The 26218-nt window shown below is 41.2% G+C and overlaps 1 protein-coding gene across 1 annotated transcript in view; it reads right to left on the reverse strand.

Annotated features, from left to right (window-relative positions):
• KLHL3 (kelch like family member 3) overlaps positions 1 to 26218 on the reverse strand; it is a 163521-nt gene that overhangs the window by 127791 nt on the left and 9512 nt on the right. The window contains exons 2-3 of the mRNA XM_036751663.1: positions 21090 to 21209; positions 4810 to 4916 (exon numbers count right to left, since the gene is read on the reverse strand). Of these exons, the coding sequence (XP_036607558.1) occupies positions 4810 to 4916; positions 21090 to 21209 (227 nt within the window). The remainder of the gene's footprint in view (positions 1 to 4809; positions 4917 to 21089; positions 21210 to 26218) is intronic.

Consider the following 26218-nt stretch of genomic DNA (forward strand, 5'->3'; position numbering starts at 1 on the left):
CTGCTGCGGGCCCTCTACTGTGAAGCTGGCTGCTGCTGCTGCTCTTGGACCTCACTCCCCTCCCACCCCAGCGAGAGGGACCTTTTCCTAGATCAATTCCGAGGTAGTTTTCTAGGTGTCTAGAGGGGAATTTGGGAGGCCTTCAGAGGGTTCCTTCCTCACCCTGCCATCCTGGCACTGTAATATTACATGTTACAGTTATTTGTGTTCAGGTCTTATCCACCAACTAACTATAAGCAGGCTATAACCATATAACTATATAAACTATACACACACACACACACACACACACACACACACACACACATATATATACTGTAAGCTAACTGGTTGTGTCTGTCTTACCTAAAGTTTCTCTCCCTAAACACTGTGATCAGCCAGTCAGTGGCTGATTAGCAAGTTTTCTAAATAAGTGAATCTGAATAAGTGAAGAAATAAATGAATGCCGGTTTCCAGATTTGTATCAATAGTAGGTAGCATCGCTTCAGTAACAACTCTTACCCTCTGTGAACAAATGTCAGAGTTCCTATTTAATATGCAGATAGCACAGGGGAGACAAATGAAAAACCACTGAATAACTAGTGTCAGTCTCCCTTTGAGAGGCAGCATGGCATAGCAGAAGATCTTGAAGACAGGAACACCAGGGTTCAAGTCCTGTGTGTGACTCTGAGAGAGTCATTTAACCACTCAGTTCGTCAAGCAACTCTAAGTTGCAAAGAAGTTACAAAGTTTTATTAATGAAGGAAAGGCTCCATTTAATAGCCTCCTGATTTACCTACCTCCCTGCCTCAGATTTCTCCCCTAATCCATCCTCAACACAGCCACACAGTGATCTTAAGGCACGGGTCTCATCATGCCACTCCCTTACTGAATAAACACCAGTGGCTCCCTACTACCAACAGAAACAAATATTGGCACATGAAGCTCTAATTGGGCCCCTTCCTATCTTTCAGGTTTAGTTTATTGTACTTCTCACACACACACACACACACACACACACACACAGCCCTTTGCGATAACTTCCCCCATTGCTGGAATCCTTCTCCTCCTCTTAGAATCTCTGGTTTCCCTTCAAGACTCACCTCAAAGCCCACCTTCTGCAAGAGGTCTTTCCCAATCTCCCCAGCTGCTAGAGTCTGACCCTTTAAGGCCACCTTGTACCTGTTCCTTAGAATTGAGTCCAACATTCTGTTATTCAACTAAAAAGGATTTACTGAGTACCTACAAGAGTACCTCACAATGCTTGATGTATACTGTAGGGGAAATGAGAGAAGTGTAACCCATGGTGTTGAGGAACTTGTGTTCTAACTGGCTAGAGAAGTAACTAAGACATATGAAATAAGTAGAAAAAAAGACTGTCTTCTCCACCAAGACTCACCTTGGTATGTAAAACACAACTCACTTGATCTGCCTATGCCAGCTAGCTATCATCCATTGTCTCTTGTGCCTAATGTCCTTGAGAAGGCCATCTACAACAGGTACCTCCAATTCCTCTCACCTCATTCTCTTATTACCTCTCCACAGTCTGGCTTCTGATCTCATCACTCATCAGAAACAGCCCTCGCCAAAGTTATGAAAGATCTCATAACTGTCAAATCCAACGGCCTCTTCTCCATCCTCACCTTTCTTGACCTCTCTGCAGCCTCAGACACTGTCAATCACCCTCTGCTTCTTGACACTCTTCTCTCTAGGTTTTCATGAAACCACACTCCCCAGGTTCTCCTACCACTCCCTCTCAGTTTCCTTTGCTGGATCCTCACCCAAGCCATGCGGGTGTCCCAGGGAGCTCTGTCCTGCTCTTTTCCTTTTATAACAATCCATTGCTCAGCTCCCATGGAGTCAATTTTCATCTCTATACTGATGATTCTCAAATCAGTTGCTCCAGGCCTAACCTCTCTGCTGATCTCCAGTCTCTTATCTCCACCTGCTTTCAGACAACTTAAACTAGATGCCTAGTAAACATCTTAAACTCAGCGTGTCCAAAATGGCTCATTATTTTCCCTCAAAACCCTTTTTCCTAACTTCCCTATTAATTTTAAGAGTACCAACATCCTCTCAGTAACCCAGGTTCACAATGTGGGTGTCACCCTCAACACCTCACTCTCTCACCTCCCATATCAAATCTGTCACCAAGGTCTAGTAATTTTACCACTGTAACATCTCCCCATTCTCTACTCTGATACTGCCACCACCTTGGTGCAGACCCTCATCAGGCCTGGACCACTGCCATAACATGCTGGCTGGTCTCTGCTATAAGTCCCTCCCCACTTCAATCCAACCTCCACTCAACTGTCAAAGCAGTCTTCCTAACAGGCAGTTCTGACCATGTCTCACAAGCCATGTCACACACACACACACACACACACACACACACACACACACACACACCAGGTCAAAAACTTCTGTGGTTCCCTATCCCCTCCAGGATCAAATATGAAATCCTGTTTAGTGTTCAAAGCCCTTCATAACCAGCCCTCTTACTAAATTTCCAGTCTTCTTACACCTTCCCCCCAGTTTACTTTGTGATTCAGTGACACCTGCCTCCTGTTTTTTCTCAAACCAGAGACTCCATCTCCCCACTCTGAGCATTTTTACTGGATGTCCTCCATGCCTGGAATTCTCTCTCCTCATCTCTGCCACCTGGCTTCACAGGCTCCTTTTCAAGTCCCAGCTAAAATCTCACCTTCTACAGAAAGCCTTTCCCAAGTCCCCTTTAATTCTAGAGCCTTCCTTCTGCTGATTGTGTCCAATTTACCCTGAATCTAGCTTATCTGTACATGGTTATTTACATGTTGTCTCCCCCAACAGACTGTGGACTCCCTGAGAGCAGGGATTGTCTTTTACTTTTCTTTATAACTTCAATGCTCAGCACAGTGCTAGGCACATTTTAAGCACTGAATAAATGCTTATTGCCTAACTGATTAGCAAACTCTCAGGCACTGAATGCTCTAACAGGTGGAGACCCCAAAGTCTTACCATCTATTCTGCAGAACAACTCCCTTTCCAACCCCCCCCGCCCCCCAGAGCACATTGCAGTAAGTCGATGATCTTAAAAATTGATGGTAAAGGAAATGGAATTTAGTAGAATACAAACTCAGTATGGATCAACAGTGTACTATGGAGAACTAAAAAGCTAATATGATCTCAGGAGGGAGGTTATTGGCCACTATGCCCTGCCTTGATCAGGCAATATTTGGAATGGTGTGTTCAGTTCTAGGCACCCTTTGTCTTGTTAGGAAAGATATTACAAGATAGAGACCATGCAAAAAAGGGTGACCAGGAGGGTAAAAGGCCTAAATACCTTGTCCTACAAGAGTTAAATGAAGAAATTAGGAATGTTTAACTTGGAGAACAGAAGATTTGGGGGACACATGATAGCTGTCTTCAAATACTTGAAGGCTTGTCGTGTAGGAAAGAGATTAGACATAGTCTGATTGGCCTTTGAGGGCATAATGAGGATGAATGGGCAGAACTGCAGAGAGGCAGATGTGGGCTCAATATAAATAGGATTATTCTTCAGATAGAGCTTGGATTAGAAGTGCTCTATGTCTCCTTCCAACTCTGATATTCTGTGATTCTACGTAATCTGAAAGGGGAGCGGGTCACCTCAAGAGAAGGAAGGTTCAACCTTCGCTAAAGGTCTTAAAGTAACAGCTGGATGGCCACTTGTGGGGACTCTGTAGAGGAGACTCCTGCACAAATGTGGTATTTACTAAATGGTTCTGAGTTGTTTCTCCACGCAGCATGTTAACACGTTAAATAAAATGACGAGGGCACGGGGCTGGAAGTGCTATGTGACCCTGAGGCTCCGATTCATGCTCTGTAATATAAGAATAATCGGTCCTAGGCAACCTCCTTAAAAAGCCGTTGTAAAGCTACAATGAGAGTTCATATAGGTTCAGATTCAACCCTTGCACCTCTAAGACTCTGTGATTACATGGTTCGTTACTCATCTTGAGCCAGCAGACAGGTGGCTACTTGCAAGCCCAGGTTAAGTGACCTTCTGGGCTTGTGCATGATCCTATACAGTAAGATCTCTGCCAAGTTCACACTGTACTTCCTATTGTCCTCCCTCATCCCACAACCACTTCCCAGTTCACAAAGCACTTTCTTACACGTTTTCTCTTTTGGTCTTTCTTCACAAGAGTCCAGGAAAATAAATAACATTACCCTCCTTTCACAGATAAAGAAACTAGAGCTCACAGAGTACAAATAACTTGCCCATGTCGCACAATTAATAAGGGACAAGATGAGAATTCACTTTACAGATGAGGAAACGGAGGCCCACAGAGGTTAAATGATTTGCCCAAGGTCGCACAATTAATTAGCATGGGAGGCAGATTTTTAACTCAGGTCCTTTGACTCTATAGCCTGTTCTCTTTTCATTGAACCATACTAAGCCTCCAGGACTCATATTTAGAGCTACAAGGGATATTGAAGACCATCTATGCCAACTCCCTCATTTCACAGATGGGGAAACTGAGAGTTATAGAATCTAAATGACTTGCCCAAAGTCATGAGTATGTAGTCATTAATCTATGTAACAAGGATCAGAACTGGGATTTGAACCCAGGTTCTCCCCAAACCTAGGATCCCAGGCCCCCTGTTTTAGAGATGAGGAGGTTAAGGCCCAGAAAGACAAAGAAACTTGCCAATGGTTACCTAACCAGTAGGTGGCAGAACCAGAAAATGGCCCTAGATTGCCCGTCTTCCCCCAGTGCCAGGCAGCTTCCTCCTAGGACTGGCTGCCCGCCTTCACAGAAGATGAACATTTGCTTGTCTCTGGGCATACCTGGGGAGCAACCATACCTGTAAACATTGCACAGAAGTAGGGGCTGCAGGCGGCCAGCACCACCCGGTGAGCTTCGATCTCGACATCTTCAGCCACAATCATCACGTCACATAACAGCTGCTTACTGTAAAAATACCAGAGGAGGGAAAGAAGTTAATGCCCGATAACTCATAAACAACGCTCCTCTCTCCAAAGCTATTCCTAGGACCCACAGAATGTAACAAAGCCTCTCCTCCACCTGGCAGAGTTTGTGCTGACCAAGCACGGAGGGAAGGAATCATTCACCTCTCAGCCTCCTTACAGCCCCAGCGTGCCATACCTCCGACCCTCTAGCATACAGACAGCGCTGACTCCTTTGGTGCCATGCACACAATAGGCGCTTAATAGATGTGTGCTGAATGGAATTACTGCTGGGAATCCATGTTCCTGGGCTCAGATTTTCACTCCCTTTCTGCTCCATTCCCCTATTAGCTCTCTTAATTGATATTTTCAAGGCTGCTTGCCAGTAGTGGAAAGAGCCTGGGGCTAGGAATCAGGAGACTCTAGTGTGTGTAGGTGTGTACATGAATGTCTCCACTGGAAAAGAAATACTAACTACTCCCCAAAGGCCATAAAGTGGCCATTAGAAATACCAGAAGACAGAGAAACTATTTGCAAAAGGCAAGAAAGAACTGGCAGATGTGGGTTACTTGTTCATATCAGCACTCAGGGTTAGAGTATCAAGGGAAAAAGGAGAAAGAGGACCGGACAGGGTGACAAGAGACAGTGGGACATCAGGCAAGGCGAATCCCCTCTCTCACCTTCAAGGTGAGGGGGTTGACTTCTCAAGTTTCTTTAGATATTAACAAGTTATGAGTCTTTTATTCTTCAAGAGTGTCTTCAGGCAACCACAGTTCCTCAACACCACACAAAGACCACATTTAAAACGCGACTGTAGTGAGGGACTGGGAGCAGGAAGAGGTACAGCCCAGCTCTCCCATACAACTCCAGGGAAATCTAGAAAACACACCAGACCAAATCCTGACTAGGAAATCCAAGAAAAAAAAATTCGAGTCAGTTTTTAGGCCAGATTGGCATAGGCAAACGGAGTGCGGTCTGCCAACACTGGGAATGGAGTCTGGCTGAAAGCGTACCCCAAGGAACATTTGGGGACTGAATGAGGGCCTGCCCATGGTTACACACGAGGACAAGAAGAGCTCCCAGAGCCGCACAGAGAGGCCTGACACTGTGCAAGGAGCAGGAACAGCTGCCGCTTGGTAACTGTCACCCACTATCCAGTCCTGGGTCACAAGTAAAAGGGCAGCCTAAAGGGGGAACCTGTCCCCTGTGGCAATCAAGGCCAAGGAACAATCAAGGCACAGCTGTGCACTGAGCAAGAGGCAAATAGGCAGTAAGTCAACAAGCATTTATTAAGCACCTACTATATTACAGGCACCACACCAAGAGCAGGGGCTACTAAATAAGGCAGAAAATACTCACTGCTCTCAAGCAGCTCACAGTCTAATGGGGGAGAAAACATGCAAATAGTGATGCGATACATGCAGGGCAAATTATGGTTAACATCAGCAGGAAGCTCTAAAATTAAGGAGAACTAGATTAAGCAGCAGCTGTGTGGCTCTGACCCCAGGAGCAGAACAGGGTACCAGATCCAGCTCCCATGCCAGGATGAAGCCCAGAGCAGAACAACCAAGGCAGGAAGCCCAGACCAAAGGGGAGCCTGCAGTTCTAACTCTGAACTAGCAGGGCTTCTAAATCTGCTGACAGTGGCTGAGTCCAGCAGCCAATTCAAAACAGGGCTAAGGCCACAGTTGTGTTGCTCAGACCCAAGTCAGGAATTTGCAAAGCTCAGACCAGGAAGTCAGCACTCAGGCTATACTCTGAAAGTTTACAGGACTTGTGAGGACAGCCTGAGCTGTCCCTGGGATGCTGTAATGACACAACATGCACATCCTGAGAAAGCAGCAACAGTAGCCAAAAGGACAAAAAACAGCACTGAGCACAGCCCAGGCATTCCCTCCAGAAATGCAAAGAGTCTGGCTTTAATAAAGAGAATGGAAGCCTGGGAAAACAGAAAAAGAATCCTACCATGTGATAGAGATGCTTATGACAAAAACCCAGGAGACAAGAACGGCACTAAAACATCTACAAGCAAAGCTCCAAAGAAAAACATATTGGGTAAAAGTTCAGCCAGAATTCCTTCAAGAGCTGAAGCAAGAATTTTTGTTTTAAGGAGTTCAAAAATGATCTTATAAATGAAATAAAAGTGCTAGAAGAATTGGAAAAGAAATAAAAGTGATAATGGGGAAAAGATAGAAAAGAAATGAGAGCTACAGAATAAAGAATTAGAAAGAGAATTAAGAGCTTGACCCAAATAGTACAAAACCTTTTACCCAATCAACAGAATCTTTGAAAATTAGAATGGCCCAAGCAGAAGTTAAAGACTCTGTAATGCAACAAGAAATATTAAAACAAAGCCAAAAGGCTGAAAAAGTAGAACAAAGGGAAAGGTATCTCATACCAAAAACAAGTCACCTGGAAAACAGATGGAGGAGAGATAATTTAAGAACTGCTAAAATACCTAAGAGCTATGACCAAGAAAAAAAAGAGCCTAGAAATTATAGTTCAAGAATTCATGAAAGAAAACTTCCCAGATGTCTTAGAACCAGAAAGCAAAGTGAAAATAGAAAAAAAAAATCCATCTGTCACTTTCTGCCCCAGAAACCTCTTCATCCTGGAAAATTACTCCAGAACTGGAACTCACATATTCATACCTCTGAAGTACCCTCCTCTGATTCCTCCTCCCAGAACCTCCATTTGTGGAGGGCACACAGGGTGATGATGATTCTGGAAGAGAGAGTGAGGCTGAAGACTTCATGCAACTCTACCTCACTTAAATCCAATTCACACATGAGTCAAGCTATCACCCTTGCGATGTCATTGGTTTTCTTCAAAAAGGAAGGATAAACAACATCCTCCAGACGTCTCCATCGTACCCCTCCCCCTTGCCAGGTACCTTTTTCTGCCCCCTTTACTCCTTTTCAGCTTCCTTTTCTGTAATATCTTCTCCATTAGAATATAAGCTCCTGGAGGACAGGGGCCGTCTTACTTATATATTGGTATTCCCAGCAGTTAGCACGGTACCTGCCACGCTTGCTGGCTGACTGTAACCCCAAAATGAAAACTTCTGGGAACACCTAAACCCAGTGCTTCTGGGTCAAAGAAAAAATACTACAAGCAGTCAAAAAGAAAGAATTCAAGAACCAAAAAACAACAGGATCACAAGTTTTCTCAGTCACCACTATAAAGAAACAGAGAGTATGGAATGTGAAATTCCCAAAGGTGGAAGATACACACTTACAACCAAGAATAATTTACCCAACAGAACTGAGTATAATGGGGGGGAGGGGTTGAGGTTAGACTTTTAATTTTAAAAAGAGGACTTCTAAATATTCCTAACGAAAAGACCAGGACTTCATAAAAACTTTGAAATACAAACACAGGAGTCAAGAGAATCATAAAAAGATAAATATGAATGAGCAATCATAAGGGATTCAACAAGGATGAGCTATTTACATTCCAAGCTCACAACCTAGGTGTGATCTTTGACTACTCACTCACCCTCACCTCCCATATCCAATCTGTTGCCAAGGCCTTTTGATTTAACCTATGTAAAATTACTCACATGTTACAACCCCCCCTCCTCTGACACTGCCACCAATCTGGTGCTGATCCTTATCACCTCATACATGAACTACTGCAGCAGTGGGTCTGCCTGCCCACAGCTTCCTCCCCCACTTCCAGTCCATGCTCCACTCAGTTGGCCAAGCAGTCTGATCTGACCTCTCTATTCATCTGACCATATCACCTCCCTATTCGATAAAACCTTGTTTGACATTCAAAGCCCTTCCTAACCTGATCCCCTCATCCCTTTCCAGGCTCTTCTTCTGTCTTACTCTCTGCCTCTTCCATCCAGTGACACTAATCTGGCAGTTCCACACGTGAGATACATCACCTCTCAGCTCCACGCATTTTAGCTGGTCGTCCCTCAAGCCTGGAATTCTCTCCCTCCTCATCTCCACCCACTGGCTTTCCTGGCTTCCTTCAAGTCCCAGCTAAAACCTGACCTTCTACAAGAAGCACTTTCAGGTTCCCCTTAATGCTAATGCTTCTCTCTGTTTATTATCTCCGATTTACCCTGTTTATACCTTCTTTGATCAAATTGTTGGCATGTTGTCTCCCCCATTAGACTGAGGACTCCTTGAAAGCAAAGAGTATCTTCTGCTTTTCCTTGTATCCCTAGTGCCCAGCACATAGTAGGTGCTTAGTAAATGCTTGCTACCTTGACTGATATGGGGAGATGATACTCATATCCTTTCAAAACTCTCAAAACTATATTATCATCAATGGTCATAAAAGATGGAGTCTGCAAATAGTCTTATTATGTTTTAATTAATCTTAAAATTAAAAAGGGAAGGAGAAGTAAAGGAATATACTAGGTGGAAGGGGGAAAAGGAAGGAGAGAGGAAAGTATCTCACCAAACTGGGGTATACAAGCAGAAAACTATATACAAGAAAGAGGATGGGGTGGAGAGAGTAAGAAACACTTCAATTTCACTTTCATCTGAACTGGTCAAAGGAAGTAAGAATGCATACACATATTCACAGTTGGGTGTAGGAATACATTTCACTCAATGGTGGGAAAGAAAGGGGAGAAAAGAATGGGGATGTAATAAGGAAGAAAAATTAAGGGACAGTTACTCATAAGGAAAACAAACACTAACTACAGAGAGTGGGGCTTGAACAGGGGTTTAAAAAAGAAAGAAAGGATAAAAGCCTGTGATTGCTCAGTGGACTAGGGAAACAAAAGGTCAGGAGAGCAGGAACTGACTGTTAAACATTTCTGCTGAATACACTCTTTCCTTCACAATCCTCTTCTTTATAATGAGGGGGCAGGAAACAAAGAGAAGGAAAAGTATAAGACAAAAGGATGGAGGAATATAATTAATGAACATATGAATGGAATGAACCCATCCAAAAAAAACAGAGAAGAGCAAAATGGAATAGAAAGCAGAATGTTGTTTACAAGAAGCAAACTAGAAACATAAAGAGTTACAGAATTAAAACAAGCAAAATCTATTACACTTCAGCTGAACTCAGAAAGGTAGGGGTTAGTAATCATGACCACAAGCAAAACAGCAACCAAGACAGACTTGATTAAAAGAGATTAAATGGAAAATACATTTTGCTTAAAGGTATTAATGCTTAGAAAACTAATGCTTAAAACTCAATGCTTAATGTATATGCAACAAATGTCATAACATCTAAATATTTAAAGGAAAAGTTAAATTAGCTACAGAGAGAAATAGACAGTAAAGTATAGTAGTGGAAGATCTCAATGTACCCCTTAGGACCCAGATAAATCCAACCAAAAAATAAACAAGAAGTTAAGAAGCTAAATAGAATTTTAGAAGTGTCAGAGATAATAGTCCTCTGAAAATTACCCAGTGTGAACCGAAGGAAATATACATATTTATCAGCTAAGCATAGCACCGTCACAAAAATTAACCACATATTAGGGCATAAAAATCTCACAAACAGATAAGCAAACATATTAAACATGTTTATGAACTACAATCCAATAAAAATCATATTCATAAACAGCTGCGGAAGAAACAATTTTTAAAATCGGAGATTAACAATTACAAAGAATAGGTGGGTCAAAAAACAAATTACAGAAACAATGGATAATTTCACTAAAGATAATGACACTGAGACAATATACTAAAATTTGGGGGATTCAGCCACAACAGTCCTTACAAGAAACTCTAAACATTTTCATTACTAAAGGAGAGAAGGAACAGATTCAATGACTTGGGCATGTGATTTAAAAAGCTAGAAAAGCAATAAATCTTAAACCCCCAATTAAGCATCAAAATAGAAATTCTGAAAATAAAAAAGAGATTAACAAAACTAAAAACAACAAATAAATAAATAAAAGCACTTTTAAAAATCAATAACATGTGATAAAGTATTAGCTAATTTAATTTTTAAAAAGAAAGAGAAAAACCAAAATTACCAGTATCAAAAATGAAAAAAGATGAATTCACAACAAATGAAGAAGAAATCAAGAAAATTAGAAACTATTTTACATAAGTATGTTAATAAAACTGATAATCTAAATAAAATGGAAAAATATAAAATGGCTAGATTAAGAAAACGATTACATTAAGTTTTTGTACAAATAAAACAAATGTAACCAAGATCAGAAGGAAAGCAGAAAACTTGGAGAAAAATTTTATAGACAATTTTTCAGATAAAAGTCTCATATCTAAAAATATATAAAGAACTTTATCAAATCTATAAGAATATGAGTCATTCCTCAAAGGATATGAACAGGCAGTTTTCCAATAAAGAAATTAAAACAATTTACAATCATATGAAAAAATGCTCTAAATCATTACTGACTGGAGAAACGCAAATTAAAACAATCTTGAGAGATCATTTTATACCTACCAGATTGGCTAAAATGATAAAAAGGGAAAGTGGCAAATATAGGAGAGGATATAGCAAAAATGGGACACTAACTCATTGTTGGTGGAATTGTGAAATAATCCAACCATTTTGGAGAGCAATCTGGAACTGTGACCAAAGAGTTAGAAAACTGAGTATAGCGTCTGACCCAGCAATACCACTACTTGGTCTATTTCCACAGATAATTAGGGAAAAAGGAAAAGAATCTATATATTCTAAAATGTTTATAGCAGCTTTCTTTGTGGTGGCAAAGAACTTGAAATTGCAGGGATGCCCATCAACTGGGGAATGGCTGAACAAGTTGTGTGGCACATGATTTGATGAGCTCAATGTTTTTTTTTAAAAACATGGAAAGACCTGCATGAAATAATGAAGAGCAAAATGAGCAGAACCAAGAGAACACGGTATACAGTAATATTGTTTTAAGAAAGATTTGAATAAGTTATTTTGACTATCATAAATACCCAAATTAGCTATAGAAGACATATAAAGAAAGATGCTATCTGTATCCAATGAAGGAATTGATAAATAGAAGTATGTATAGAACAATTTCATATATATATATATGTATATATATATATATATATATATATACACACACACACCTATTTGTGCCTAATGGTAGCCATCTCTAGGGCGGGGCAGGGGGAGAAAAAAAAAGAAATTTACATGATAATTTTGCTGTATATTTGAAAGGAATAGCAAGTTATGCATAGTAGATTTACAGTTTCATATGTAATTATCTTTTTATTGTACTATGTTATGGAAATGCTTGTTCTATTCCATATATTAACAAGATTAATCCAATGAATTAACAATAATTTTTTTAAAAAGAGAGCATTAAAGAGAACAAAGAACCAGAAGACTTCAATAACCAGATCTTAAAAAAGGAAATTAAAGTCATAAATGGGTTTCCAAGGGGACAGGGAGGAGAGGAAGAATAAGAACAGATGGATTTATAAACAAATTATATCAAATATTTAAAGAGCAATTAATTCCAATATTGCAAAATTGTTGAAAAATAGGAAGAGGTCCTATTAAACTCTTTCTATACAAATACAGTCTTGATATCTAGACCAGGGTGAGTAAAAAGAAAGAGAAAAAAAAAACTACAGACTAATACCCACCATGAATATCGATGAAAAAATGTAAATAAAATATTAGCAAAGAAACTGTAACAACAAATCACAAAGATTATACACTATGGTATGTATTATATATACATACGGTACATGGTACATATATGGTATATATACACTATGGTTGGATAATTCAGGACTGGTTCAATATTAGGGTAACTACAAATCAACCATATTAGTAATAAGAAAAACAAAAACTCACATGATAAATATCATTAAGTGCAGAAAAAACTTTTGACAAGATATAGCACTCATTCCTGTTAAACCCATTAGAAAACATAAGAATAAATGGATTGTTCCTTAATATAATATGTAGTATCTATCTAAAAACAAGAATCAACATTGTCTGTAATGGCAATAAACTAGAGGTCTTTCCAACGAGATCAGGAGTAAGGCAAAGATTCTATTACCACTACTAGAATTTGATATTGTGCTAAAAACACTAACTATAGTGACAAGACAAGTTGCAGGATATAAAATAAACCCACTTAAATTATCAGCATTTCTGCATGATACCAACAAAATTCATCAGGAAGGGACAGAAAGAGAAACTCCATTTAAAATAACCACTTCTTGTCGTCTTCAGTCATGTCTGACTCTCCATGACCCCACAGACCATAACACGCCAGGACCTTCGATCCTCCACTATCTCTTGAAGTCTGTCCAAGTGCACGTTCGTTGTTTCCATGTAACTCTCTATCTATCCATCTCATCTCTGCCACGACCTTTTCCTTTTGCCTTCAATCTTTCCAAACATGGGCATCTTCTCTAATGAGTCCCATCTTTTCATTAGGTGGCCAAATTATTTAAATTTCAGCTTCAGCATTTGACCTTCCAGTGAACAGCCTGAATTAATTTCTGTTAAGCATTGACTGATTCGATCTCCTAACTGTCCAAGGGACTCTCAAAAGTCTTCTCTAGCACCACAATTAAAAAGCGTCGATTCTGCAGTGCTCAGGTTTCCTTATGGTCCAACTCTCACGGACATACATTGCTATTGGAAAAACCATAGGACCTTTGTCAGCAGGGTGACAGCTCTATTTTTAATTTGCTATCCAAATTTGCCATAGCTTTCCTTCCAAGGAGCAAGCATCTTTTAATTTTATGGCTGGAGCTGCCATCTGCAGTGATCTTTGAGCCCAAGAACACAAAATCTGACACTGCTTTCATTTCTTCTCTATACCAGGAAGTGCTGGAAGCAGTTGCCAAGATCTTAGTTTTTTTTTGATGTTAAGCTTCAAGCCATCTTTTTTTACACTGTCTTCTTTCACCCTTATCAAAATTAAGAATTCTTCTTCACTTTCTGCCATCAGAGAAGTATCATTTGCATATCTGAGATTGCTGATACTTCTCCCCACAACCTTAATTCCAGCTTTTGATTCATCCAACTTGGCATTTTACATGATATACTCTGCATATAAGTTAAGTAAATAAGGTAAAATAAAGCCAAATAATAAGGCTGAATAAATAAGCCTTGTCATATTCTTTTCCAATCTTAAACCAATCAGCTGTTCCACATTCAGTTCTAACTGTTGCTTCTTGTCCCACATACAGGTTCCTCAGGAGACAAATAAGATGACCTAGTACTCTCATCTCTTTCAGCACTTGCCACATTTTGCTGTGATCCACACAGTCAAAAGACTCGGTATAGTCACTGAAGCAGCAGTAGATGCTTTTCTGGAATTGCTTTGCTTTCTCCATAATCTAGTGAAATTGGCAATTTGGTCTCTAGCTCCTCTGCCTCTTTGAATACGAGCCTGCTCTTCTGGTAATTCTTGGTTCACATATTATTGAAGCCTAGCTTGCAGAACCTTAAGCATAACCTTGCTAGTGTGTGAAATGCACACAATTATTTGGTATTTTGAACATTCCTTGACACTGCCCTTCTTTAGGATTAGGGCATAAATTGATCTTTTCCAATACAGCGGCCACAGTTGAGTTTTCCAAATTGGCTAGCACATTGAGTGCAGTGCTTTAATAGTGTCATCTTTAATAATTTTAAATAGCTCAGCTGGAATTCCATCACCTCCACTGGCCTTACTGTTAGCAATGCTTCCTAAGCCCTACTTGACTTCATTTGCTATAGCGTCTGGCTGAGTGACCACATGGTTATCAGTTACGTTAATATATTTTTTGTATAGGTCTTTTATGTATTCTTGCCACCTCTTCGTAATCTCTCCTGCTTAGGTTAACTCCCTACCATTTTTGTCCTTTATCACACCCATTTTTGCATAAAACTTTCCCCGATACTCTAATTTTCTTGAAGAGATCTCTTTTATTTCCCATTCTATTTTTTCCCTCTATTTCACTGCATTGCTCATTTAAGAAAACTTCTTATCTCTCCTTGCTATCCTCTGGACTTCTGCCTTCAGTTGGGCAGATTTTTCCTTTTCTCTTTCCCTACTGCTTTCCTTCTTTGCTCAGCTATTATTTTGCCTTGGAATGTTTTTTCTTGCTACCTCCTGCACAATATTGCAACCTCTTTCCATAGATCTTCAGACACTCTATCAGATCTAACCCCTTAAATATATTCATCACCTCCACTTCATACTCATAAGGGATGTTATTTAGGTAATACCTAAGGGTTCTCCCTACTTTCTTCAATTTGTCTGAATTTTGCAATAAGAAGGTTATGATTTTAGTGTATAAAATAGACTTGGGAATCTACCTGCCAAAACACACATGGGGACTACATGAATAAAAATACAAAAAAAAAGCTAAAACACCTTTACACAGAGACCTAATAAATAGGAGAAATATTCATTGTTCATGGGTAAGCAGAACCAATACGATTAAAATGGCAATACCACCTAAATTTATTTACTTATTCAGTGCCATACCAATCAAAATTCCAAAAGATTACTTTCTAGATCTAGAAAAAATAATGAAATTCATCTAGAGGAACAAAAGGTCAAGAATCCTTAAGAAAGTAATTGTTTAAATGAGGAAGGAAGGGGGCCTAGCAGGATCATATTTCAAACTATACTACAAAGCAATAATCATCAAACCAGTTTGCTACTAGTTAAGAAACAGAGAGGTTGATCAGTGGAACAGATTAAGAACATAATATACTCTAGCAAATAAGCACAGTGGCTCTCTGTTTGATAAACCAAAAGATTACAACTTTTTGCAGCAAAAAACAATTTTACGAAAACTGCTGGAATAGCTGGAAAGAAATCTAGCAGAAGCTAGGCATAGACCAACATCACATACTGTATACCAAGATAATTTTCAAATGGGTACATGACTTAGACATTAAGGGTGATGTCATAAATAAATTGGAAAAGCAACGAAAAACATTATCTGTCAGAACAACGAAGAGGGAAAGGGCTAATGATCAAACAAGGAAAGAGAAGATCACTAAAGGTAAATGGACAATTTTGACAACATAATATTTTAAAATTTTATACAAACAAAACCAATTCAGCTAAAATTAAAAGAAATAGGTAAATGGGGGGGGAATCATTGCAGCAAGTTTCTCTGACAAAGGTCTCCTTTCTAAGATATACAGAGAACTGATTCAAATTTATATGAATAAGAGCCATTCTCCAATTGATAAATGATCAAAGGATATGAACAGGCAGCTTTCAGAGGAAAATCAAAGTTATCAATAGCCATATTTAAAAAATGCTCCAAATTACTAATAATTAAAGAAATGCAAATTAAAATAACTATGAGGTTCCACTTCACACCCCTCAGATTGGCAAAGCTGACAAAAAGAAATGACTAATGTTATTTTCTGTGAGAAAGGAAGGGCTGTGAGAAAACAGGTGACATTATGAGGTAATGATATAGCTATGAAATGGTCCAGCCATTCTAGAAAGCAATTTGCCCAAAAAGTTAACTGTACAGCCTTCTCAAGGAGGAACGAAAGGGATGGGAGGAAGAGAGGGGGTGGGAGGGAGGGAGGGAGTAAGGAACTCAAAAAAAAAATTTTTAATGAATGTGAAAAAATTTCAATACGTAATTGAGAAAAAATAAAATAAAAATCAATTTAAAAAAAGAACAAATGTCAGAGTGAAAGGCTTTACCTAGGCCCAGAAGAAATGATTATCCTTGAAGATGAAATGAGAAATATGGGAGGCAATCCAATGGTTGAGGACAACTTTGACAAGTTACAGTGTAGGATAGTGAAAAGAGCTGGGAACCTGGACTTAAATACTGACCCTTACAGTTAATATCTGTGTCACCTTGGGCAAATCACTTAATCTTAAGGGCCCTAATTTTCTCATCTCTAAAAGAGGAGGTTGGACCAGCTGGCCTCTGAGGTCCCTTACAGTCTAGATCTATGATCCTAACATCCAGAAACTTTAACTCGAGTCAGGACTTCTTTGCATTCAACAAATACTTATTAACCTCCAACTATGTCCAGAGCGCTATGCTGGGAGTGAGGGAACAGATGCCACACTTCAATAAGACTTGGTGTCTGTCCTCAAGAAGCTTATATTCTAGTATGGAAAAATGAGAAAAGACAGAATGATGCGGAACACTGCATAATAAGCACATCAGAGTTTTAAAAGGAAAAATCTTTACCAACAGCGGGATCAGGGAATGTTTCATGGAGCAAGGGGTGCTTGAGTTGTTCTTTAAAGGATGGATAAGGATTCAAAATGCAAAGATGGCGAGGGAAGCCTGTGTTCCCTATGAACAAGTGTTATTCTGGTCCCTAAAGAAGAAAACTCACAGACCAAGCTTACAGTTTAGTAGGAGGTTAGGACACAAATGCTGATAATTGTAATATAAAATTTCACATGATAAATGCATTAAAGAGGTGCAGGAACAGTGCACAATGGGAGGTATGAGGGGGCAGAGCTGACCCAGCCCTGCCAAATACTTGGAGCAGTCTTGAATGAGGGACAGACAAGTCAAACTTTATGGTAGTAATGGGCTGGGAAGGGCCTTAGAGGTCAACTAGTCCAATTCTCATTCTACGAACAAAAACATGGTGGCCCAGAGAGATTACGTGATTCAGGTAATGGGTGGTAGACCAGGAGTTGAACCCAGGCCCTCTGTCTCCAAATTCAGCACTCACTCCATTGTTCCACACTGCCTCCCCAGGGGACATCCATCTATTATTACATGTCACCATGTGTGTCACGAAAATGGGACAGTTCCCATCAACTATATAGCTCACTCTGAAATCTTCAGCCACTAGAGATTCCACGTATAAAGTTTCAGGTGCCTCCTGCTCCCGGTCTTCTAGCCATCACTCCACTACTCCTTCTTCAGATAGGAGTCCAGGGCCGAGGATACATGGAATTTCTTTTTGTTACTATTAGCGATTCTGATCTTAAACTTAACAGGCCAAGATGAGGTTTCTGGAATGATCTATCAATTCCAAATACCTACGTATGGGACCTTTGGCTTCCACTCTTTCTCCCTTCTTTCCAAGAATAACCAGGAGGGCTCTAGACCTTAGAGGGGACCTCCCAAAGTTCTAGAAACGGAGAGGAAATCCTGAGAGAGCTGGCAAGTTCTGATGGGAGAAATAGTCATCTGTCCCTGAAGGGCAGAAGAGCAGCTGTGGCCCAGACTCGCGCTTTAAAGGGACAAACAGTGAGAGGTTGAGAGGCTGGGGTGTTACCATACCAACACTCCATTCTCTCTCTTAGGGAAGTAACCTAATAGAAAACTTATGAATTGTGTGATTCATAAATAGCAGAGGACATGTGTGCCTGGGCTAAAATAGTTTTAAACTGAGAAAAAAAAATGTGAAAACTCTGAAAAGAAAAATCACAAGTCCTTAGAATAGTACAAAACACTTAATTAGCTTAATCCATAGAAGGGAAGATCCTTTGGTCCAGTTTCCCACAAAAGGCACAAACATGTAGAGGACTCTTTCTGGCTGAAACCACCTCATTGTTTCAAATGAATCAGCCTCCAGGGTACTAAAGTATATACACGCTCCTCTTTTAACTGCTTCTCCTTGATCCACTCCCATCTCTCTCTAGCTTTAAGAAACTGTCTAGTTGGTTGCTGCAATGTCTTCCAGGTCTAAGATTTTAAGATTCTAAGTGGGGCACTGCAGTGCTATGGCCCCCAAAGACCCAAAGGAAAACACTATGCTCACAGAATGCTAATCACATGCTTGTTGCTGCATAAAACTTAGAAATAGGACACAGTCCAGCTCCATCTAAAAGTTCCTTCATCTGATTTCATTCCACTTTATCTTTCCATTTTACAGTTATATTCTGAACTGCATTTTGTTTATCTAAAATACCTTCTTTTTCCCTTATTAGACTGTCGATTCCTTGAGGGTAGGAACAATTTCTTAATCTCATTTCTATCACCCTCAGTCCAATGTATAATGCTCTACAACTAGCAGTGACTTAATAAAGGTTGAATGAACGAGCAAAAACCTGGGTTGGGAACAAGGAGAAAAGGGAGTGAAAGGAATCCAAGATAACACAAAAACAAACCCATCCTCCAGGAAACTGAAGATCAAAGAATAATAGAATGTCAGAGGCCATCTATTCAAACCCCTACTGGATCAAGAATTCCTGCCACAACATCTATGACAAGTGCTCATCCAGCCTTGAAAACTTACAGTAAGGAGGAAACCATTGCCTCCTAAATCAGCCTATTCCACTGTAAATCCACTGTTCCATCCATTAAGCCTAATATTTAGTAAAGTATCCCTTATAAAAAGCCTAAGCCTGCCTCTAATTTCTTCCCATTGTGCCTAAGACTACCCTCGAAGGTCAACCAAAATAAAATGGGTTCAGATCCTGGCCCATCTGCATCTGTTGTCCTCATGACATCTCTTCAGGTCCTCTCTCCTTCTGGCCAAACACCCCCAGTTCCTTCAGTCAATGCTATTACTTCCAATCCTCACCAATGCCGGGTGTCCTCCTCTGAATGACAATTTGCTGCACTGTCAATATCCTCCCCAGCTGAGTGACATCCCCTTGTTGGAGTTCTCCACTGAGCTCCGACCAGAACACCTGTAGCTCCTCATGGCTGTTTTTGCATTCAGTTAACAGGGAAGTTAACAGCCTAAGCCAACAGTCTCCAGAATAATACCAATACCTTTTAAGCAAAAACTAGCCTAACTTGTATAGGGAGAGAAGTTAAGATATTGCTCCTATCACAATCTCCAAATTTAATTTTCTTTCTCTAAGACATAGTGTATAAAATTTTGACAGAAGAAATTAGGTGGAAGTTGCAAAGAGATTTAGGTTCAAATTAAAGAAAACCTCGTAACAATTAGAATCATCCAAAAATGGAAGGAGCTGCTTTTGGGGAGGACTAGAGGTCTTCAAGTACTTGACAGGGATGTGAGAGAGACAGATATGGGTTGGATGGATTCTGAAGTCTCTTTCAACCTTGACATTCTATGAGAAGAGAAAAAGTAGCTGCCACGGACAGGTAAGACAGAAAGGCAGCCCTAAGGTTCGCCTAAAGAACAAGGCAAAGGGAGAGATGTCAAGCCAATCCATCCTTGTTCGGTGAAATTAGCTGGTTGAAATCTCAATGGATTTCAACTATCTGTACTTTCCTTATCTCAACTAACCATAAAAATAGAAAAAAAAAACTGAGTAAACCCACATGTAGCTAATCTAGTCAAATCAGGAGGACACAAATCACAAAGGTTGAAGGAGCTAGATGGTATCTGGGGAACAAAGACAAAGCATTTATGATACTATAAACCCAAGGGCAAGATGCTAGGCCAGTCATGAAAATAACACATACTCACAGCCTAAGAGAAGCCAGGCAGAAAAATCTGACCAGAGAAGGGTATCTGGGCTATAGGGAAATGTCCTTTCTCAACCTGGATAGTAAGGATAAGAGAAAAAACTTATTCTAAAGGAATTTTCAAAGCCTCTCTGCAACCCTGGACCCTGCAAAGCAAGAAAAAGCAAGGGTGCTAGTTGGACAGACCAAAAGCTTACATTAATGAATGCATTTCGGCAGAGCTAAAAATTGATGCCTTTCCTTTGTTCACAAAAAGCTAAGCATACATGCCACGGCCACCTTGTTCATAAGCAAAAAAGAGCAAAAATACATCCATCCCATAAAAAGGAAATATATGCCCAACCATGCCCTCCCCCTGGCTCAAGGGAGAGTGCGTGCTTTATTCAGTGATAGGGGTAAATCTTATATCCACTTCTGCAGGGCTTTTTCCAAGCTAAGTCTAAGTTCACTCTGAGGAACAAGTTCCTTCTGAGTATGACTGCAAGAGAAGATGTACATTGGCATTCGGAATCTTCAATCTGAAATTGTGGGTAGCTGTCCCAATCATTCTATTATTAGTCTTCGAGCAGTTGGCTTGATTGGAAACCAAGTTTATGAGCAGACCTGCTGTACTCATGAAGAATCTTTTCGTTGTGTTTGATTCCAAGGCAATAGGCTCTTCAGAATTATAAAGAGAGAAAGAGTGGAGGAGAGGGAGGTTTTCAATTTACACAAACCTTGCTCTCCATAAATTTGAAAGGGGGAAAAAAATCAAACCAAGTCGATTTCCTAGGGTAGGCAGGAAGAGATTGGAACGGGTGCCGTCCTAACTCCCCTCACCTTGAACTCTTAACTAACATGAAAATGAAAATGGCAGGCCCTGCTGGCGCTCCAAGGAGCTCCAAGGGAACAAGCTTCCTTGGCAAAAAGTACACGTGAAATGGGAAATGTACCTCCGCAGTTCATTCATAACCTTGAATGCCTTCCCCATGTGGGCAGGGTTGACTGTGATCGTCCTCTGGTCCTTCTCTTCGTCCTCACCTTCCACCAGGGACTGGGAACTTGGCTTGATGCTGTGAAAGGAAACAAGGGGGAGAGGGAGGGTCACACGTGGACTGTCTTCATAAAGCACACAACGCTAAAAGCTCAGTGAGAGAGGTCACAAACTCAATCACAGAGAAAGGAATGAGGACCTGGGTTCAAATCCTGGCTCTGCCACCTCCTACCTACCTACGTGTCCTGGGGAACGTCTCTTAGGCCTCAGTTTCCTCACCTGTAAAAGGGAGGGGAGATACAGGATGGACTAGACGATGTCTAACGTCCCTACCAGCTCTAAATCAATGATCCTGCCTACAGAGGAAAGGGTCGAAGGGCCAAAATTTGAATCCTAGCTCTGTCACATACTGCTGTAATAAACAGAATGCTGGACTCGGGGTCAGCAAGGGCTGGGTACAAATACCATCTCAGATCCTTACTAGCTGTGCAACTATGAGCTCTTAATCTCAATGGGCCTCTGCTTCCTCATCCACGAAATGAAAAGCTTGGACTAAATTGGGAATTCTTAACCTTTTTGTGGCATCATGGACCCCTTCTGCAATCTGGTAAAAGCTATGGACTCCTTCTTAGAATTAAAATTTTTAAATAATTGAAGGAAATGCTGAATTTCAATGAGAAGTTAGTGAAAATTAAGACACCATTTTTTTTCTTGTCCAAGGACTTACTGAAATCATGATTAAAACCTCTTGGGTGGTGGAAGCAACAAATGGCAGAGCTGGAATTTGAACCCAGCTCTTTTAACTCCAAGCCCAGCACCCATTCAACTATACATCTTGTGCATGAGACAGCAGTTCACTCTACCTCGGGCACTCAGTTCCACACACAAGCAACAATCAAATGGTATCCCAATCACTTCTTGGCTTGGTTTCATTCAAAAAAGGAGCAGGGCTAGAAGCAAGAGCACCTCCCCACCAGCTACAGTTAATTCACACTGAGCATAAGCACTGCTTTCATTTATATCCTGATTTATGCTTTTCAAAGTGTTTTTAGTCAATCCTCCCAACCAACCCATCGAGGAAGAAGGAGAAAAAGACAGGGCTGTGATCCCCGCTTTCAGACAAGGAAACTGAAGTTAAGAGAGATGGAAAATGACTCGACAGTTACCCAAAAGTGGCAGAGCTGGAGAACCCAGACCCACCAACTAGTCAAGCTCCTTTGGTCCTACTACCTCCCTCTAAGAGTCCCTCTATGATGGTGTTATGGTTCAGTCGTGCCTGAGGCTTCATGAACCTGTTCGGCATTTTCTTGGCAAAGGTACTAGAGTGGTTTGCCATTTCCTTCTTCGGCTCATTTTACAGATGAGAAAACTGAGGCAAACAGGGTTAAGTGACTTGCCCAAGGTCACACAATTGGTAAGTGCCAGATTTGCACTCAGGAAGGGGAGTCATCCTGACTCCAGGCCTGGCATTCTATCCACTGTGACACCTCGCTGCCCGTCACTCTATGTGACAGGCTTTCAAAGAACTGGACTACAACAAACCAAAACAAGCTCAATGTTCAAATGGTCCTGAGCAGAATTTAATTTTCCTCCATCCTTTCTGACTCTCTAGGCTTCACATGCAGCACAGCACAGTGGAGAGCTGGCCTCTAAACCAGTACCACCTGGGTTCAAGTCACACTTCTGACACAGACTTTCTCTGGGTCTCTTACTCAGTGCTGTAAGCAACTAACTCTCTAGATTACAGAGAAGGACCCTTTCCAGGAGTTTCCTTCATTAATCAGAGGTCCAGCACCTCTCCTTCATCCTTCCATAGGCATTACAGATCCTCATCACCCGTTTCCTTTGCCCAAGATCATGGATAACAATCTATTTGAGCTCTTGCCCGTCTGAGCTTTCTGAGGGTTTGGTTTCAGAATAAACTGGAGTTGAGGCATAGGCACGAAGTAAAAGGAAAACCAAAGAGATACCAAAGGACATCACACATACCTGGTGACAGAAAGAGCAGAGCTCACGCCAGAACGTAAGATCAAAAAAATGAAGGCGCCCAAAACAATACTCAAAAATCTCACACAATGACACCATCCTCCCATAACTGTTCTGGACTCCAACCATGATGACATCATAAGTTTGGGGTCTAGAGGGTGGGCATGGGAAGAGGACGATCAGGCTCAGTTAAAGGATTCCCAAACAGTGAATGGCCCTTTGGTGTCACTCTCCACAGACATGCTTTTTTGTCCTTGTGAACAAAGGAGTCTTTCATCCATATCCAGCTGTCCCATGCAGGAAAAGACTGATGTTAAAATTGGGTGGTCTTTAAGAATCAAGTCAATCCTGGACCACAGAATTAGAAAGCATGGAACAGCGCACCTCGGTCCTTTATTTTTCCCTTCAGGAATATACAGAATTGTCCAATTAAGCCAATTTCCACAGACTGAGGAGTCAGAGCCATCATGGTATGGTAGAAAGAGAGCTCTGGACGTTGGATCAGGAAAGATCCACTAGTCTTCAAAGTCGGATCACCCCCACCATTCACTCCCTCTGTCGCAATTCTTGAACTACTGAAAAAACACCAGATGAAATCACACAAATACACCAATTGGGCCCACTACAAATTAGTTGTTATCTAATCTCACCTGAGCCCTCGAAGTTTTCATTCTTCCTTGATTAACTTTCTGATGTTCTATCCATAGCATTCTAAGTTTCTGTTCTCAAGTTCCCAGTGTCACCACATGCCCCAGTCTCTCAGCAGGTCACCCAATCTTCTACATGACTTAGAAAATCCAGGCTATTTGTCATGAGTTACTTCACATCCCCCATTCCATACTTCAGAATCCTCTTGTACTGTCATCAGTGCTTTCTGCTTCTGCCCCAGTCTTTGGAGAAGAGGCACCATCTCCTCACCTTCCTCAACAGTTTGTCCTTTCAATCATTCATATTCTCTCCCTCTCCAACCTTTTTCCCCTCTAGATTTCAATCTCTCCTTATCTGTTCTTTTCCTACCTCCTACAAACATGTAATTCACCCTCATTCTTAAAAAAAAAAAAAAAAAACTTCCAAGGAGCCTACCATCCCTTCAAGTTATCATCCTATCCTTTTCATCTGTCACTGATAAAAGAGACACATACATTCCCTAACCATCCATTAACTTCAGCCCCTTGCAATCTGACTGAAAACGCTCTCTCAAAGGTTACTAAAGAGCTCTTAACTGCTCAATCCAATGGTTTTTTCACAGTGCTCATCTTCCCTTACCCCTGTGCTCCTTTTAATGTTTCTGGTCACCCTTTCTCTCCCTTGGTTTAAACAGAAATGCTTTCTCCAGGTTATCTCCCTACCCATTTAACCTCTTTTTCTAGATCTTAATTCCAAGATCATCACCCATCTCCTCACCACCAAGCGTGGGGTGTCCATCAAGGGCTTGTTCTGGGCTCTCTTCACTTCTTCCTCTACACTCTCTTCCTGGTAGAGCCCTTGTGCTCCTATGGGTTCAATGACCGCCTCTAAGTGAATGAATCCAAAATCTGCATATCCAGCCCTAATTTCTTTCTTGAATTCCAATCCCACATCCCCAGTAACGTTCTAACCACCTTCAGCCGATGTCTTGACATTGTATCCAACCATCTGTCTGAAACAAACGAATCGTTTTCTCCCCTTAATCCTGCCCTTCCGCCAAACTTCACATCCCAGCTCTGCCACTTACTGACCCTGAAGCAAGCACACTTAAGCGCTCTGGGCTTGTTTCCTACCCTAAAATGTACAGGTTACACTAGACAACCTCTCAGGTGCACTTTAGCCCCTGGGCCCACCACCATGCAGAATGGATAATGCTGCTCGCACTACCTGGATCATCAGGGAGTCAACCAACTACAATCCTTCCAGGGCTTTGCCATCTGCCCTGCCACTCCACCCTTCGGACCTCCAGGCCCCTCTATCTGACTCTATCAGTGCACCCTAAGGATTTCTAAGTCATCCCCCCATCACTGTACTTCGGCCCTGCAGGTGAACCCTCCTCTATGAGTTATCCCCCCAAGGACAGGACAGGACAAGAGAGTTGTACTAAAAGATCCCTTATGGTCCCACCCTCCCATTCTGCATCCCTATTCCAGGTATGAGCTCCTTGATGAAGTCCTGGAATATGACTTCTGATCTAACCCCTTCATTTTGCATATAGGGAAAATGAGGCCTGGAGAGGGAAAGTGACTTGCCCAAGATAACAAAATTATTAAGTAACAAAGCCAGGATTTAAACCCAAATACTCTGAGTACAGTATTTGTTTCTTTTCTTGTTCTACCATAAGTAACTCAGAAGGGTGGGATTATATAGATGCAGGCAGCCCAAACCTATTCCAGGACTCCCTCATTTTGCAGAGGGTGATGTGGAAGCCCAGAGGGGGGAATGACTTGCCCAGTGTTGCATCAGTCGCTCACGGTTGAGCTGAGAGCATTCCAGGCTTCCATCATCCATTAACTCCTTGAGACCAAAGTTTCCCAATCCAACCCCTTTTTACTGCTCCATAGTTTCCCACCTAAATAGCTTCTCCTGCCTCTAGCCTCTTCCCTCCTTCAATGTTTCTTGCACACTGCCACGGACTAATGCTTCAGAAAGGCCACTTTCGTCCTGTAATACCCAATCTGGAAAAGCTTTCCTAACTCCTGTGGTGATTTGGACAAGATGCTATCCATACTGCTTAGGTACTCAAGGCCCAAGCTGTCTTTCTGGCTTTATCTCCTGCCATTCCTAAACTGTCCCTCCATCAACAGGTCTACTAACCATCCCCCAAAATGTCTTCCACTTTCCCCCTTCCATTCCTTCACTCGCTCCAGACACCCAAAACATTACTTATCCTTCAGGTCGCTTCACTTTTCTGAGACTTAATGTCTTCACCTGCAAAATAGGGATGATATAACCTATACTACTTACCTCCCAGGGTTATAAACCTTAAAGCATTACATAAATGCTAGTTATTATCTGAAACAGGTTAAATGCCACCTCTCCCGAGAAGTCTTTCCTATATCCCCCTTTCCCCGAACCAGTAGTGATACTCATCCCCAAACCTCCCACGGCACTTTTCTGGCACTTCAATAAAAG

The sequence above is a fragment of the Trichosurus vulpecula genome, chromosome 3 (genome assembly GCF_011100635.1).
Source record: "Trichosurus vulpecula isolate mTriVul1 chromosome 3, mTriVul1.pri, whole genome shotgun sequence".
NCBI lineage: Eukaryota > Metazoa > Chordata > Mammalia > Diprotodontia > Phalangeridae > Trichosurus > Trichosurus vulpecula.